Source organism: Silurus meridionalis, chromosome 20, assembly GCF_014805685.1.
Source record: "Silurus meridionalis isolate SWU-2019-XX chromosome 20, ASM1480568v1, whole genome shotgun sequence".
Taxonomy (NCBI): domain Eukaryota; kingdom Metazoa; phylum Chordata; class Actinopteri; order Siluriformes; family Siluridae; genus Silurus; species Silurus meridionalis.
In genome coordinates, this window is record NC_060903.1 from 6,589,305 (window position 1) to 6,607,541 (window position 18,237).

At 38.7% G+C, this 18,237-nt stretch overlaps 2 protein-coding genes across 3 annotated transcripts in view; both read right to left on the reverse strand.

Moving 5' to 3' along the window:
- Positions 1 to 2,433, reverse strand: part of ankrd12 (ankyrin repeat domain 12) — a 41,677-nt gene extending 39,244 nt beyond the window's left edge. For both annotated transcript variants that reach the window (XM_046876553.1, XM_046876552.1), the window contains exon 1: positions 429 to 2,433. The gene's annotated coding sequence lies outside the window, so the exon portion shown is untranslated. The remainder of the gene's footprint in view (positions 1 to 428) is intronic.
- A 147-nt stretch (positions 2,434 to 2,580) lies between these two features.
- Positions 2,581 to 17,878, reverse strand: ndufv2 (NADH:ubiquinone oxidoreductase core subunit V2). The gene is made up of 8 exons (XM_046876556.1): positions 17,725 to 17,878; positions 15,722 to 15,784; positions 12,970 to 13,032; positions 11,818 to 11,934; positions 10,434 to 10,602; positions 8,149 to 8,258; positions 3,274 to 3,350; positions 2,581 to 2,763 (listed from the first exon to the last, which is right to left on the reverse strand). Exons 1-8 carry the CDS (start codon positions 17,767 to 17,769, stop codon positions 2,670 to 2,672), a joined length of 738 nt encoding a protein of 245 aa, XP_046732512.1. The 5' UTR covers positions 17,770 to 17,878; the 3' UTR covers positions 2,581 to 2,669.
- Positions 17,879 to 18,237: the final 359 nt, after the last annotated feature.

An 18,237-nucleotide genomic window follows, 5' to 3' on the forward strand; every position in this document is an offset into this window, starting at 1 on the left:
TTCCCGTTCCCGTGCACTTGACTCGGCTATGTGCTGGATGTGCAAGCTGTGCTAACAGCAGTAGCGCTCTTCATTCCCTCCGTGTCGCCCTACAGCGAGCCTGCATGTCACTGCACCCCTCTGTCTCCCTCTCCTTCTCTCTCGCTCTTTTTTTTCCGCCGTCGACACGCGAGAGCTCTAAGAGAGAGATGGAGGTGGAGAAGGAGGTCCCGCTATACCATGAAGCACCGCGCTTCGTTCCCCGTGTCTCTACGCGTCCCACTCGGGCCGGTGCGATGTCCCAATGAACGGCGCTTTTACAACCCAGGACACATGTCAAAGCCGAAGCGCTCACACAAACACCCCGCAGCTCGGCTTAGCACGCTAGCCACTGCTAACCACTGCTAGCCGAGAGCTCTGTTTATCAAAAGGAAGACATTCGGGCTTACCGTAAAGCGATATTCGTTCCGACTTCCACTTCAGGTCAGTACAAAGGAATTCAATAAATTATTTTCTATTTTTTATATACGATATTTCAGGTCCGGTTGGTGAGTAAAAGAGCGCTGCTACGAGCGGGTGGCGGTTGTCCCCAGCGCAGGGCTCCGGTTTGAAAACATCGCTCGGCTTCTCCGTCGCTAAGAAAAAAAAAAAGGGGGGGAAAAAAAAAAAAAAAAAAACCCGAGCGAAAACACGCGAAGCTCGCGCTCATTGGCACGCGCCGGGCCCACGTGACCGCGCGAGCGCTCCGTGCACTGCTTTAAAAAGGCTTTCGCGTGCGTGCGCTCGCTGGGCCAGGGGGCAGGACTCACCTCATAGTGAGGGCTTTTTTTTATTTATTTTTTAACCCCCCTTTCTTTTTTTAATTATTCTCCATTTTGAGCTGCAGGTTTGTATATTCGTAGTAGATTCGATGTGAATTCGCCATGGTGTGTATGTGTGTGTTACAAAGAACGTGTACGGGGGCACGTTCGAGAAGACAGGGCGAGGTGACGCTCGGGCGCTTGACGTCATCTTTTCCGCTCGGCGCGAGCTGCAGCGACGGCGGAACGTTCTCGAAAAGCGGTCGCGGGGGATGGAACGGGACAGTGGAGTAAATATACACATAAAAACATGTTTCTTTTGACATACATATATATATATATATATATATATATATATATATATATATATAATCTCGAGAAAAGAGCTGTACGTGTGTACGCGTGTGTGTGTGTGTGTGTGGCGCAGTGGTATTTGCATTCCGGAGACTCGTTTGGCGCATGCGCGGTGGCGGCCATTATGTTGCAGAACAGGCTGAGAAGAAATGAGTGTAGGGGGAAGGGCGCTGGCTAGACACATGGACAAATATGACATCCAGCACGACTGGATAAATGTGAGAGCTGTCAGACATTAGCTGCTTTCTTCCACGGAGATGCAGGCCGTGTTTTATAGATTGAAGGAGTGTAGTGGTCATGTGATTGATCCAGGCTCGTTTATAATGTTAATGTTGTCTTTGCATGAACGCATCACAGGAGTGTGTAGTGTATGTTGTGCGTCACCGCGCAGCCGATTAGTGTCTGGGACACGACTTCAGATCAGTGACATGGACAGGAAAAGGGGGAGAAAAAAAGACTGCTGATGTGAAAACCAGAGCTGTCAGCTTGAACGTGGCCATGCTTTCAGAGTCCAAGGCTAAGAAGTCACTTGGTCCAGGTTGTTCTGTTCTGTTTGGTTTTTATTGCTCTGGACTGCTTCAATACATGTTATTTACACCTTTTTTTACACAGATCTTGAAAAGGTACTCAGCAGCAAAATCATTCGAAACGAAGGACTAATTTTCCCATACAGTTGTATAACTTGTTTTCAGAGTACTATAGAAACAAGGCAGTAGTTTTGCAGGTCTTGAAGTGTTTCTGGATTTCTGGATGAATTTGTACATTTATGATAAATTAGTGAGAAGACCTAAGAATCAAAAATCAGTTTGAAAATAGTCCAGGGTTTCAAATTGCATCCAGGAACCAAACCAATAAAATCCATGATGAATGAAAAAGCACTGTATATCCACTGCAAAATGATCCTAATATAGCCTGATTTATAGTCACATTTTGCAGACGCTCGTGTCCAGAGAGACGTACAAACGTGCTTTGAGTCTCTAGCAATGAATAAATCTACACTGGTATGCTAGATTACAAACTAAATATAAAGTATGGTCATATACAATTCAACTATAAGTGTTTACAGGGAAAAATATTTCCTAAAGTCTTTTGAATACATTTATTTTTCATTAATTTCTGAAGGGAGATACTAGAGCTTGTCTGTTATAAATCGTGATGGTCTTTAAAAGGGAAGTTTCCAATTGATATTGATATTTATATGCTACAGTGATCATGTTTTTCTAAATAATCCGGTTATTTTACGTAAGAAGGAAAAATGTTCACCTACCCATTTCTCAGAGCATTAATAACTCACGTTAGTGCTGACGTTCTAAAGAGAATTTATCAATGCGAAACGCTTGTTAGGATAAAAGGCAAAACGTTATTTGTTTAATATTTACATCTGGTTCAAGGTGGTGTGGTAAATGAAAAAAAAAAAAAAAAAGAAAATGACCACACAGCTACAGTATACAATGAATAACATTTTTATTTACACTTACAATGATGTCTGATACTTCTAAGGACTCAGGTTAAGTTAGGTGATGACCCGTATTGGATTTATAAGTCAGGCCTGACTCCAAAGCCAGGTCCAGGAGGAGGTCCGGTCAGAGAGGTCAGTCCTCCGGCAGGCTCGCACGAGAAGCGGCCACTCCTGCGAACATCATCGATAATTCATTGGTGCTCTCGCATTTAAAGCAACTTAATTCACATGACCCTTTGTGTGGGTGCTGTTATCATATAACTATCATATATAGTGAGCAAACAAATGCAATTTAATAGTCTCAAGCAACCTGATAGCAATAAATAGCACATGCCGGTGCAATACAGACAATGGCTACACTAAAGACTTTTATAAATGACTAGTTAATTGGTTGATTGTTATATGATTGTTATATAATTGGTTTGTAGTGACTGCTATACTACAGTACTGTTGAATTGAAATCTGGGCAGAGGGTGTTGCATATAAATGCAAGCAGTATTACCAATAATTTAAATCATGGGGTGATGTGCTCTATTATTAAGTCTATAATAAGTCTTTCACTGGGACACGTTCAGCAAACATTGTTTAGCAAAAACGGCAACAGTCATTTTGTTACTGCAGAAATCAAAATTACCCATCTTTACAGTTATTACTCAGTAATAACATTTAAAACATTCCTACCTTGGCCCAGGTGATGGGACTCTCCCTGCTTTCAGTTCATCAATGATGTGCTCAATATCTGAAGGCTTCAGGTCCTCCTTCAAAGCAAAACAAAGAGCAGAACTCATAAGAGCGATATACTTCAGTTTCTTCATTTTAGGCTTGTTTCTTTAGAAACCTATACATGCTAGAGGACTCTACTGAGTCAATATGTCCAAAAAAAAAGCCCTTTTGGTTACTTGGAACGGCCACTCAACAGGTAAATACCCACTTAGAATGTTTTTTCTAAAAGAGACATTAAATGTGAGTCAGGTCAGGATATGACTTTCTGGTCATTTAATCACTAAACGCAGACTGGGACATCTTACCCCAAACCAACAGATACACAGCCTTACAATATGAAAGACCATCTAATGTGTAACAAAGCTGCTTTTGCTAAAATTTCAAGTGTGATTCCTAACAAAACCTCATTTCCAACCAGTTAAAGGTATCTGTTGGGTTGCGTAGCCCATAGCAGCATGTCTTTTTGCTGCCAGGAACACATTTAACCATAAAATTAAATTCCCTTTGCAATGATTTATTTTATAAGCCTGATCCAGCAATCCAAATATTAAGCTGATTACTTGACTGTGAAGAGCAATATTCTGGTTATTTATTGGTGCTATAAAGTTTTTTAAAGCTGAAGTTTTCACACGCAAAACAGGACTAACCTGCTTTCTGAGTTAGTGACGTTTGTGATCAGGCAAATCAACAAGCATCTAACAACTCTGTAATAAAGGTAACAGCTTCGATAATAGTGGGTTGTTTATAAAAAATAAAAAAAAACACAACAACAAGGACCACCTCGTGCTTTTACCAGATGTTTTCTAAAATATTAAATAAAAAAAGTTACATCCGTGAGCCGGTCCTCTCTGAACGTCTTCTTCATACCTGCAAGGCAACTTTCAACAACCAGGTCATGGAGTTGATAATTAACCACAGAAGTGGAATCTTTTAAACAAATTTTCATGGCAGCAAGTGACTGACTTTCCATTCACCCATGTAAAGTTATATTTAATTGCCTCATCACCCATGCAGCCTATCAGCAGCTCCGTTTTACTTACCCAGGTGCTGAATGGGATTTACCCTAACAGTTCAGACGTTTTTTGAAACCATTACTTTAAGAAAGTACTGATTACCACCACCACCATGGTATCATTCCTTTAGACTTCCTGTTCAGCAAAAGCCTGTTCTGTAAATGTTCATATAAAGGCTGGATGAAGCAGCAGCCCTGTTCCACAGGCTAGAAATTTTAGAGGCTTAGATCTTGTACTTTTTGTTAACGGTAATTTTTCCATTCGAGTGATGGCTGTAGTCTGTCATTTGTGAGCTCTTCTGCCCAAAAATCCCCTGCAGGATGGAAAAAAATAGAAAGCTGTTGTCTTTTTTATTATTATTTAATTTATTTTTTAATCTATGCCATGTGTATAATGCAAGCAATAAAATAAAAATGCATCTGAAAACCCTTTGTGAGATTGTGAGCTGGTATGTTTACATTACTGAAACCTGATGTGATCAAAGTGCCACTTCCTGTTGCTTAAAAAGTGTGAATAATTCCCTGCATTCTTTGCTTAACACCTGGAGAAACTAAAACTTGAAAATAATAAAGCGCTGCCCTTGTAATGTCCTGTAGTTTACCATCACCATCAAATACAGCCGCTATTTTCTATAATTAAACGAGGAAAGACAGGTTCAGGACGGTCATATTTTCCTATCAGAAACGGGTTTATTAGAGAGAGCAGCTGTTAGGGAGTGAAGCAGGCATGTATTCACATGGAGATGCAGAAACGATTTCAGCATGACATCGCTGCCATGCTTTTCTTGCTGCTATTTTATTGGTCTGTTGCAGAAGCCATGTGACAAATGACATCACGTGACAAGATTTATGCATGTGGGATTTTTTTTCCCCAATTCAAAAATGTGTCTACTATAGCTTATAGTGATAGTGATATATATACACACACACACACACGTACACATTCACTATAGGTGCAAAAGTTTGTGGACACGTGAACAAACAATTCGCAGGTGCGCTTTTTTTTTTTTTTTTTTTTTTTTAACATCCCATCCCACATTTAGTCTCCAGTTGCTGTTATAATAACCACCACAAGATGTTTGTGGAAATTTGTGATTGTGTAAGTAAAGTGAGTCAGGTTCTGATGCAGTGTGAGGGGGCCTGGGGTGCAGTCAGTGTTCCAATTCATCCAAAAGATGTTCAGTGGGGTTGAGATCAAAGCTCTCATAAGCCCACTAGAGATCTTTTATTCCAACCCAAGTAAAGCGTATCTTCACAAAGCTGGCTTTGTCACAGGGGAACAGGCCGTCATGCTAGAACATTTTTAGTTCTTCTACCGAAGGGAAAATGTCATCCGAAAGCATCCTATGAAATTGCACAACTCCAACTTTGTGGTTTGAGAAAGAACCACATGTTGCTAGAAAAGATAGGTGTCCAAATACTTTTGTTCATATCGCATAGGTAAAATAACAAATTACTTTTAAAAAGAGCACTTCAAATGGAAACTTGGATTAATAACATGAAGTGAGTGAGTTGAAATAAGAAGCCTTAAGGGTTTTGTATTTATTGCCTCTTAGTCTAACAAATGAAATCATAATGGTACGTGTGTTAATGTCATGTTAATGTCAACAATGAGTCTTGCATATATAATCTAGACGTGTCAAGGGATTTACCCTGAGCTATTTCTGAACAAAACTGAAAGTTGTTCTGTTGCTGACAAAGATCCTCTTCGGGATTAAAGCACTCGTCTCGGACATGCTGCGTTTCTTTTTTTCTAAGACGTACATGAGAAACAAAGATATACGTGCATTTCCTGACGTGAACATTCGCTGTAGTCTGTTATTTACCTGTAACGCTTTTTAGAAGATTCTTTCCCTCTCATTGCTGTTTTAATTATAATCAATATAATTAATATATTATAATAGAATAATTATAATAAATAAACAATGCTATTTAACTTAAATATTAAATACCCATTAGCACGTGTAAGAGTATCACTGATTCGTTCCATTAACAGAATGGAAATTAATAGGCATGTCATTTAATCCTTTAATATTCCAACATATACTTTCATTTCATTGAAATGTGTTTAAAACAATTGTATATTGTTGCTTGCTTAGGACCTGAAACTTCCTTTTGCAAAATCTACTTCATACTTACTAACACTTACTTGTACTTGGATAATAAAACAACAAATGTGCATCAAATCCGCAAACACGTCACGAGGTCAGGCGTATTTAGTACCCGATTGACTGCTATACAATATAAGGAATATGAACTCATAATAAAGTACTGAACCTTTTTTCAAATATAACCAACAATCACCTCGTAATTAAAAGAATCATTTCCTGCAGATCTGTTTCTAGAAATCCTTTTGTATTTCTAATTCATTACATGTGAGCGTCGGGTTTTGTGTTTCATTGCTCTTTAACACACCCACATCGACTCGCCCGTGAGAAAACCCTCACTGTCGTTTTCAAAGGTTTCAGGTAAAGAGTGAATAAAGAGATTTCAGTAAACAGAGTATATAATGCTGTAGTTTGCGATATCTTAATGTCTTTTCCGTTTTGGATGGATATTTTTTTAAAGAAATATTTTTCATGACCAGGGCTCCAGACAAAATAAATAAAAATAAATAAATAAACTAAGGAGTCATTGGCTCCCATGAGAAAAACAACATGCACCAAATTATATTTTTAAAGTTGCCACACAAGAATGAACTTTAAAAAAAAAAAAAGTACAACGCTTACTTCGAGTCACCTGCCATCTTTTTACAGCATGGCCTGGGAACTGAAGCAATCATATAGGCGGTGTTGAATTTTATTTTTAGCTCGAGACACCGCAAGCACTGACGGTGTTTTCCGTGGCGCGCTCTTCGCCGTTATGTGATCAAGAACATTTTTTTATGCTTTTGACTATCGCCGTGTTTTTATACCGTCTCTTTTCTTAAATGATCTGTTCTGGTAATGAAATCAGTTTTCCCTGCAACTTCTCTACCCGCTTTAGAGCAGGAGTCGCTGATCGTACCTAAAACCATGAAATCAAGGTTTTCAAATGTCTTTTGGCACTTTTATTTGTTTTCACTGACTGACAGAAGATACCTCTCTCGTTCTCTCCTATACTGGCACAACAGCAGCCTGCCTTTTTACTAACAGGTGTGTCATCAGCAGAAGAGTTGGACAGAGATGGAGACTGTTTTGAAAAAAGTCTGATATTTTTTAGTTTTGACATGTTTTTCTGATGCTGTCAGGTGAGTTTTGATTTAACTGTATTTTAGCGCTTTAACTCTAACGTAGGTGGCGGATGCATCTCCGTTTATTACGTCGACAAATTATGTGCTCATAAAAAGTCATAACATGCAGATCATGTTCTACATAACGTGTACATTTATATGGCCGCAGGTGGCGAGCTTGGCAAAAATATTACTTGCAATTTATTATTTTTAAAAAATAATTTTAGTTGCAGTCTGGAGCCCTGCATGACTATACATCAGAAATGTGCAAATCAACGAGCGGTAAGGTTTCTATCATAGTGACACGACGCTCCACAGATTTTTGGTTCCTTTGGCATCTATTTTCGCAAGCAAAAATAAATGCATGTCAGCTACTCTATATTCTATATCGATATTGCACTCCCGATTTACCGGACATCGGTGCAGCTAGGATTAACCACTGAAAATCATGAACGCTTATTCTGCATTAAAGTAAACCAGAGCACGTGTGCCCCAGTCCCGAGCCAGGAAACAAGAAAAGATCCATTAACCATCAAAAGGACAGAAAATACATTAAAACGCAGGTAAACTCGGCAGTGAGGCACGCAGAGGGATGAACAGGTGTACTTACATAATAGTTGTCATTGATTTGAACCATTGGGGCATTAACGCAAGCACCGAGACATTCGACTTCTACTAGCGTGAACAGCCCGTCTGCTGTGGTCTCGCCGACCTTGATGCCTAGAAGAGAGAAAGCAGTGCTTTTGAGTTTGTAAAGAAGGAACGGATCGAGTTCAAACTGCTCAGACCGCAGACATGCAGTAATGAAGCATGTTTTTTATTGGTGCTGTGGATCGGTTTACATGTGCTCCGGTGACATTTCAGCACTTGTATGAAAAAAAAAAAAGATATGTTTATATTTACTGGGGGAAAATACCCTCCCCTGTAAATGTCCAAAATCTCAATCAAGTATAAATGACCGTTTCTCTAATCTGTAATGTAAACAAATAGGGTATGACGTGCACTAATACAGAAACAAATGAATAGGATTGTAATTATCGCCTTCTAGCAAGGTTTATTAAAGTATTTGCTCCCTCGATAAAAGCCTGCAGGTCGCTATCATACATAGTATGGAAAGTATGACGAGCTTCGCTCTCTATGACATTATAACATTATGGCCACTTCACTTCATCACCTTTTAGTGGGTGGGATTTATTCGGCAGCAACTGAACATTTTGTCCTCAAAGTTGACGTGTTAGAAGCAGGAAAAATGGGCAAGCATAAGGATTTAAATGAGTTTGCCAGATTGTGATGTCTAGACGACTGGGCCAGAGCATCTCCAAAACTGCAGCTCTTGTGGGCTGTTCCCAGTGTGCAGTGGTCAGTATCTATAAAAAGTGTTCCAAGGAAGGAACCGGCAACAGGGTCATGTGCAGCCAAAGCACACTGATGCATGTGAGGGGTGAAGGCTGACCCGTGTGGTCCGATCCAACAAATTGCTGAAGAAGTTAATGCAGGTGGTTCTAATATTATCTCTGGTCAGTGTGTATATACAAACATACATATATACATACACATATATACACATATATACACACACACACACACATATATATATATATATATAAATATTCCTGTTTCTTCAACTGTTAATTATTTCAATAGGTAAAAGTACCTTTTTTTGTCAGCCAGGTGTGTAGTAGGGGTGTATATCGATACGCAGAAGTATCGCAATATTTTGTTTGGTGATACTGTATCGATTCTTAAAAACGCAATAATTACATACAAGATTAATAACAGTTGTTACATTTGAGTTTATATTCTAACCTCTGGACAGATGGCAGTCTTCTTATCTCTGAACTTATACAGTGACAGGAAATACTAGAATAAGGGCACTTGTTTGATATCCACCTGTTTCCTGGGGGGGGGGCGCTGCTGTGAAAACGTTTGGGGTACGAATTCCGCCGGTAGTCGTAGGGGCGTTGACTGACTTGCGTCGACACCGATATGTTTTGTTAATGTGCAGACGAAGCTTAATTTGTGGCTTAAAGAACGGTGCTATGTTTTCCTGAAAGTGCAGGACATGCCAGTCTTTCCTCCAGACTGCATTCTCCACCTTTATAGAAGAAATAATAGTCTCTTACTCGATTTTCTTGCCTCCCTAGGATTGTAGCTTTTAAATATAAAACACTAGTTAGCGCTCAGATCATGCTTCCACTGCGAGCCTAATACTAATGGTAATAATAACAATATAATACAATCATCATCAATAATCCCACTTCGTATCAGGGGTCTTTAACGACTATATGTGCATATGTATAAAAAAAAATAAATAAATAAATCATGTTATTTCTAATGACACTAATTATGTTCATGTATTGGAATACATTTGATGCCACTGAGGTGTGATACTGGTGAGGCTGGTATGGGTAGGTTTAACCTATTTTATTTCCTAAAATGATATCTAATTCCGAAAAAAAAGAAATCTCCCAATATATAGCGTTGCTTACAGTATTGCAGCGTATTGTATCGCAACCCCTGTATCGTGATACATATCGTATCGACAGCTTCTTGCCAAAACACAGCCCTGCGGTGAGATTAAGAAAAAAATTGCTTGTGCATAAAAGCGCACTAGCACTACGTAACTACATTTAATTCTGAATAATGTTTGTATTACGATAGTGATATTAATCATGCTTGTACTCTAACTTGTTACAGCAGTACTACAAATTCTCCTCCTTAGATTATATACAGTGAATTTCATTTAGTTATAAAAAGAGTAGATCAGCTGATAAACTGCTGCCTGATGTAAAAACTCTGCCTAGCTTTGGTCATTCACCACTAGGACTATAATAAAGCCTGAAAGAAAGCAGGTGGTTAGGTGGAGCACAACTCCTCTGCTCCACCTATGCTTACCCAGTTTATTCTGGATGGCCTGTAGGATGCTGTCCGAATCACACAGCATGCATGGTGTAGTGGTGCACACCTGGACGTGGTACTTTCCCAACGGCTGCCGGTTGAACATGGTGTAGAAAGTGGCGACCTCATACACTCTCATTGGGGAAATGTCTAAGATCTCAGCTACCTGGAAAGTAAAAAAAAAAAAATTTACACATTCAGATGACCAACTGAGGGGGTTTCCTATAAAAGTGAAAAGAAAAAAGAACGAATTGTTCTGGCAGTCAGACTCATCCCCAGTTACTCTTCACCAGTCATCTGTGCGCTTGTGCTGTGGTAGCCAGTCTGTCTCCGAGGTCCAACATGTACATTCTGAGACCCTTTGCTGCACACCACGGTTGTAAAAAATGGTTATTTGAGCTATCGTAGCCTTCGCTTCAAACGGTTGCACCACCTGCAGAACAGCTTCTCGCTAGAGTTTTCCACACCATCTGTGTAGGACTGTTTGTGTGTGTGAAATTCCCAGGAGATCAACAGTTTCTGAAACACTCATACGAGTGATCGTGCCGCAGTCATTCAGACCACATTTTCCCCTGTTCTCATGTTTAATGTGAACATTTAACTGAAGCTCTTTTAGGCCTTTCAGCATTGCATTGTAGAGTCCACCTGATTGGCTGAATGGATGAGAGCATGAATGGACCGGTGTTCCCAATAAAGTTGTCAGGGAGCGTAGTACAGGGTTCCTACACGTTTTTTCATTTATAAATTCTGAATTTTTCCCGATTCAAATATGCAAAATTTGAGACCATATTTGAGCATCTGATTCAAAATTCCAACTATAACATGTGTTATGTTAAAATACAAGTGTATGCTACTATATTCCCAAATAATTGCAGGAAGGTTGTAGCTAACATTAATCATTTATCAATTACAATTTTAAACTGTAAACCTTCAATCATACAGCAGCAGAAACCTTTTCCAGATGTTTCAGTGTGGATGAGCAACTTTTGTGAAACGATTAAAAACGAACAGTGTGGAGTAGAGCTGCTGCTATCAATTATTTTAGTAATCGAGTATCCTGACGATTATTCCATCGATTAATCGAGTTTTTAATTGCCCGCTTTAAAAAAACGTGCTTTACTACCTGCTCTACACGGCCACAGCGGAGGAAATCCATCCTGCACAATTGAGTGCCTCCAGCTTAGTGGTAACAGTTTGGAAAAGAACCACATATAGAAGGAAAGGTCAGGTGACCCAATACCTCTTTCATTATAGTGTATATATTATGCTATACTGACGCTTTCAAGAGAATGGCATGATGTGTAATACATTTGAAATAATTCCTTGCAACCTTTTCAACTTTTTTTTTTTGTTCTCCGCGAAGCTCTTAGATGGGTTTTACCTTGTTCATTGCTGAAATCGGGAGCCACCCATGCTGCCTCTGAGCCAGGTCCAGGACCGGGATGGTGGCAGCCTGCTTGTGACCCTCAGGGTAGTTTTTTATTATAGCTTCGATTCGCTTCACAGGAAAAAAAAAGAAAAAAGAAAGAAAGGTTAAAACACACACACACACACACACACACACACACACACACACACACACACACACACACACACACACACACACACACACACAAAACTATGTGCTCAAATTGATCTGAAAAAACTTTTATTAGAGTCATAGCATTTGCTTTCTAGATTTTACTACTGAATTTTCTCAGGAGTTTTTTTTTTTTTTATGACACCAAATAAAAGGAATATAAACAACTGTGTGCTGATTTTCTCCACAAAAACGCTGGACTAAAGCAGCTTTTAACCATCCTCACTATATTCTTTGTTACACACTGTCAAATTGTATCTTACCACATACTATGATGTCAAATATGACTCCAGTAACAGTAAAAGTGCTCCCTCGCAACTTACAATTGAGTAAAAGTACAAAAGTATTTGCCTTCAAATGTACTTAAGTATCCAAAGTACTATGATTAGAATGTTCCTATTATCATTTTATCACAAGACTCTTTGCTTTATCAACTCAGTTTACATCAAAAGACTCGAATGTTACTCTGAGCACAACAGTCCATTCATAATGATATTAATGAGTCAAACACTGATCGATATCTATTCAAATGATCATGAGCCCAAAACTTTTTCAACTACTTAAAAAAAAAAAAAACATGCAAATAAGGCCTCAGGTGATGTGGCGAGTTCGAATCAGGAGTTTCTCCCATCATTTCTTCCTCTCTAAATGTTTTGCTGTTGAACTGATGCTGAATTGTATGTTAGTGTAAGTAGATGCCACCAAGCGCCAATCAAAACAGACTGGTGGCGTTTTTATCCGTTCAGCCGCACTTGGTGTGGCTGGGATTTGAACTCATGACCTTTGTATCCAATACCTTAACCACTAAGCTACAACGTCCCCCAAGTAATATTTAGACCGCCTGGAGATCTGCATAAGAAGCCCTAATATTGAAGTCAGTAAAATAGATTAGAAAATGCAGCCACATGAGTAAGCGAACATGATTTCATTTCAAGTGGAAGAGTCGTCGCTCACCTTCAAGTTCTCGGGTGTGAATTCGAAAGGAGTATTGGGATTATTCTCGGATGTATCTCTGTGCTGGAAAAACAAAAAGAAATGGGTTTTAAATGATTTGTCTCTGGACGTTTTTACACAAAATTATTATTGTTTTACAATGTACTACACCTGACCAAGATTCATGTGCTTTTTGAGCATCTCATGCTACTTTTAGTCCGCATTTGCTTTTATGATTTCCTCCAGTCAGTCATTCATTCAAAGGTATTCATTAGGGTTAAGGTCAGAGGTTTATAGCATATATATATATATATATATATATATATATATATATATATATATATATATATATATATATATGTGTATGTATTAAATTGTGGACACCTGACCATAAGACTGTAAGTGCGTTTTGAAACCCCATTCCAGATTTGGTCTCGAATTGCTCTTAGAATAAACTCCACTCTCTTGGGAAGACATTCCACTAGATATTGGAGTGTGCTTGTGGAGCTTTGTAAGATTTTATTCAGTCACAAGGGTGTTATTAAAGTCAGGTATTGATGTAGGTGTGGTGAGGAGGCCTGGGGTGTGGTCAGCGTTCCAATTCATCCTAAAGGAGCTTCATAGGCTTGAGATCTTCCACTCCAACCTTTGTAACTCTGGAGTAAAGTTAAAGTTGATGGAGCTGGCTTTGTGCATAGGGGAATTATCATTCTGGAACAGGTTTAGATCTCCTAGTTAAAGTGAAGGGAAAAAAAAAAAAAACTTATGCTGCGGCATGCAAAGACATCCTATAAAACTGTGTGACTACAACATTGTGGCACACACACTCAAATTGAACTTGGGTGGCAGCTATAAATTATTTTAGTAATAAGTGATAGATGCCACCCTTGTTCAGTTTGAATGTGTGTGTGTGTGTGTGTGTGTGTGTGTGTTTATATCATCCCCTTCATGGCTGATTTTTTTTTTTTTTTGCTTCATTGTAAAGGAAGCATTTCACAGTAACAAAAGACAGGAATGATTTTGAATATGTCCATGGGTTCAGAGTTGTAAATGTTAACAGTTTGATTGTTTAAGTGAAAGCAGGACGCATATACTGTACATGTCAACATGTACGCATGGTTCTTTTAATATAGTCCATTCTCTCCCTCACTGCTGCCCCCTACAGAGCTCGATATATAGCACAGTCCAAATAGTATAGTAACAAGCCAGTGAGTGACTGGAAGACAAAACACATTAGAAAACTATTATAATTAGTTTAACATTGAAAGCAAGGTGATGGTTTTCTCTTTGTATGAACCAAACCCGTTCCAGCATGACAATACACCAGAATAAAGAAAATGAATGTTATCACAGAGTCATTGTTGATGGCATGTCTGATCGTGAAAGACGGGCTGCTCCGAGTCTATCTATAACCACTTATTTTCTAGGCACACAATGGCGCAGATTTAAAAAAAACAAAAACAAAAAACAAGATCCAAAATTCTTTTCCATTTAGAGTAGATTACTGTAGTTTTCCAATCAGCTCCACTGTATATTCTCCACTGTCCTCTGTTTTCAACAAGATGTTGATGAAAGAGTCACAGTCTGAGCCACTCAAGATCACTATCTTCCACCATTCTGATGTTCAATGTAAAGATAAACTGAAGCTCTTCACCTGTATCTCGATGATTTTGCACTATCCTCTGCTGCCATGTTAATAAATAATCATTACAGGTGGGTAGGTCTTCGTATTTAATTAACCTGTGATTATATAAATCAAGGCCCATATTTTATGTTGGTTGATTCCTTTTATCAACAGAAAAAGGTTTATGCTCCAGGTGGTCATTCAACCTGTTACTGTTCACACCACAGCCCCTACAATAAGTGCATATTTGAATAAAGGTATAATATCCACACCAATCATTCATAACCTACCTGCCTGACTACTATTGTGTAGGTCCCACATGTGCCTATTAACACAACTCTGACCTGTCGAGACTACACAAGACCTCTGAAAGTGTACCATGGCATCCGCCACCAAGAAGTGGGAGGAGCCCAATGGATCAGGAATTTACAGGAATTCATTCGAAATTTGGGGGAAATGTATATAAACTGTATGATATACAAACAAATATAAACATTTTGTCTGGTCATGATTTACATGTTATTACAGATTTTAAAAATGTTAAATTTTGATTTAGTTGTGCACAATAGCTTACACACAGCACAAGTGAACACACCAAGATGGGCATTTTCTTTTGCATTATTTTGTGGATTCAAGAAATGATGCGTGTTGTGTTATGAAAGAAGGCACGGGGGCGTGGCCTCAGTAAGCCTGCAGTAAGTGTGCTGTGTGCATGTGACTAAGCAAGAATATACTGCAAGATTTTTTTCCCCCAACTACATTTAAGTTCCCTGTTATTGGCTCACCTGCAATTTTTATTCATTTATTCCTGTTTATGTCCATTAATTCCCATATCCCATATGCACCCATTGATTCCTATGGAAAATGTAGAAGATTTTGCAACCCTACCTCCAACACATCAACTTAAAAGTTTACTTTGCTGCCTAATAAGCGCAATTGTAATGCAATAATCCATGTTATTACCTTTACCTGTCACGGCTGATCGTTGCTTCACAATGCAATCAGATCTATTTTACTCAAAGTCTTTTTTACCACAAAAGCCAGGATAAAAGTTCTTACAGACTTGCCTTGCTCTTTTGAAACATGGGACATTTTCTTAACAAATACACTTGTCTGGTATTAATGAAGAAGAAGAAAAGAAGTTCCTACCACAAAGAGTCCTCCTGCTCCAGAACGAACAGCAGATCTGTGCAGGCACCGCACCTGCCTCCCCTAAGACACATCACACACGTCATATTAACACAGTAAACACAAGTTTTGCAGCACAAAATATATACTAAAAAAACCCTAACCTGCTAAATTAAATATTGATTCTTAATTATAGTTCAAAACGCCACACAAAGTTTGCTGTTACAAACTGAAACAAATGTCTTTTGCATCACAGCACAATCATATACAGTATCAGTCAAGAGTTTGGACACACCTTCTCCTTCAGTGGCTTTCTTTTATTTTGATTATATTCAACATTGTACGTTAATACTGAAGACCTAAGAACTAAATTATGAAAGAACACGTACATGTGCAGTAAAACGATTGTTCAAAGTAGACACATATCATGTCTGGCAAATTTATGGCATTCTATCATCAGATTAATGAGGTAGTCATCTGGAATGGTTTTCGATTCACAGGTGAAGCTTATCGATAGTTCATTTGTGACTATTCTTGGCTTCTTAAATGTGCTTTAGACCACCAGTTGTCTTCTGAAGAGTCAATAGCCCTTTTAGTGCTACTCTTACTACTGCACAAAATCATTATTACGGAAAGAAACACTGATTTTATTAAAGAGAAAAGACAGTCGATCATTACTTTAAGAAATGAAGGTCAGGGAATCGGAAAAACCATCAAACGCTATGATAAAACAAGCTATAAAGAGGACCGTCCCAGGAAACGAAAACCAAGGGCTACCTCTGCTGCAGAAGATAGGTTAGTGACCGACATATTTCAACATTCACTGTTTAGAGGAGACGGCGTGTGTCAGGCCTTCATGGTCAAAATTGCGGCAAAGAAACCATTACTTTGGTAGAACAACAAGCAGAGGAGACTTACTTTAGCCAAGAAAAACAAGAAATAGACATTAGCTCAGAGGATTTGATGAGTGCAAATTTAGGATTTTTAGTTCTAACCACTGTTTCCTTGTTAGACATACAGAGGGTGAATGGACAGTTTCTGAATATGTTGTTCCCAAAGCTTGGAGGAGGAAGTGTGATGATGTGGGGGTGCTTTGCCGGTGATTTCGTCATATTTGAGGGCACACTTAACCAGCCCCACAGCATTTTGCAGCTACATGCCATTCCATCCCAACTACATAGTGGAAACATTTATTTTCCAAAAGGACAATCACCCCAAGCATACATCTAGGTTCTTTATTTGTTCAGAAAGAAGACTAATAGAGTGCTGCATCAGGCCTTGACAATCACACAATCTAAATCCAGCTGGAATGGTTTGGGATGACTTCTTCCCAACTTCTTAAGATGAGAACCCACTCCAGGTGACTACCTCATGAAGCTGACTGAGAAAATGGCAAAAGTGTGCGAATCGGTCATGAAAGCAAAAGGCGTCCACTTTAAAGAATCAAAAATGTGAACTATATTCTGGGTTGTTTAACACAGTTTTGTCTGCTACATTAATCCATACGTGTTCTTTCATAATTTGGATGTCTTCGGCATTAAAGTGTTAAATAATATAAAAACACTAAAGGAGAAGGGGTGTGTGTGTGTGTGTGTGTGTGTGTGTGTGTGTGTGTGTGTGTGCATCTTTTTCCTATATAATATTTCATACTAATATATGATATACTAATACACATTAGTTCAGACTGATGCAGGTCTGCTGTCTTCTATTACACACAACCGATTAGATCCCTATGACATTTTCATTTATGTTTAATAATAAGATATATATATATATATATATATATATATATATATATATATATATATATATATATAAATATATAAATGTGCAGTGACAATGAGTTTCTTGCACTGTACAGATCATTAGCTCATCGCTAACCTTAGCTAACCGTAGCCAGTTAGCTAGTTGCATTCAACTTGCCCTTGCAAGATGTCATGAAGAAAAATTCTCTCGCAAAAGCAAGTTAAAAAACGTAAACCCTAAACAGAAGGTAAAAACAAATAAACAGACATAAATCCTACCGCATGAGCCGCCGCAGAGCGAAGTGCTGAGAACAGAAACATCATGTATTAAAAGTTCCCTGTTTGTGTTCGGTCAATCTGTAGCTTTTACAATGGCGGACATCAACACGAGAACGATGCGAGCTCGATTTAGCGGGTCTGATGAAGAGATTCACCCCAGTGCATATAATCAATAACAGAGAGCATTTTCTGTCTACACTGGTTCAGGGGGAAGATCAGTGGCAGCAGCATGTGCAGTCAAATCCATCATCTGAAATGTGTCTTATTTATCTGTTCTTCAAGAACTTTAAATCGACTCCTATAGGGAAAGGAGATGTTTTCTTTCTTTCTTTCTTTCTTTCTTTCTTTCTTTCTTTCTTTCTATATTTCAGTGTCTGGAAGAGCTGACTCTTTCAGGTGAACATTGAATTGAACATCCATCCATCCATCCATTCATTCTTTCATCCAGCCATCCATCCATCCATCCATCCATCCCTTTCTTTCTTTCTTTCTTTCTTTCTTTCTTTCTTTCTT

What these genes read in the sequence shown, in the direction of transcription:
- ndufv2 (XM_046876556.1), bottom strand. Translation starts at nt 17,769, where the DNA reads ATGATGTTTCTGTTCTCAGCACTTCGCTCTGCGGCGGCTCATGCG. An exon ending in GGCCATCCAGAATAAACTGG is followed by an intron (nt 8,259 to 10,433) that starts GTAAGCATAGGT and finishes TCTCTCTTCTAG; the next exon opens with GCATCAAGGTCGGCGAGACC. An exon ending in GTCCCATCACCTGGGCCAAG is followed by an intron (nt 2,764 to 3,273) that starts GTAGGAATGTTT and finishes TGATGTTCGCAG; the next exon opens with GAGTGGCCGCTTCTCGTGCG.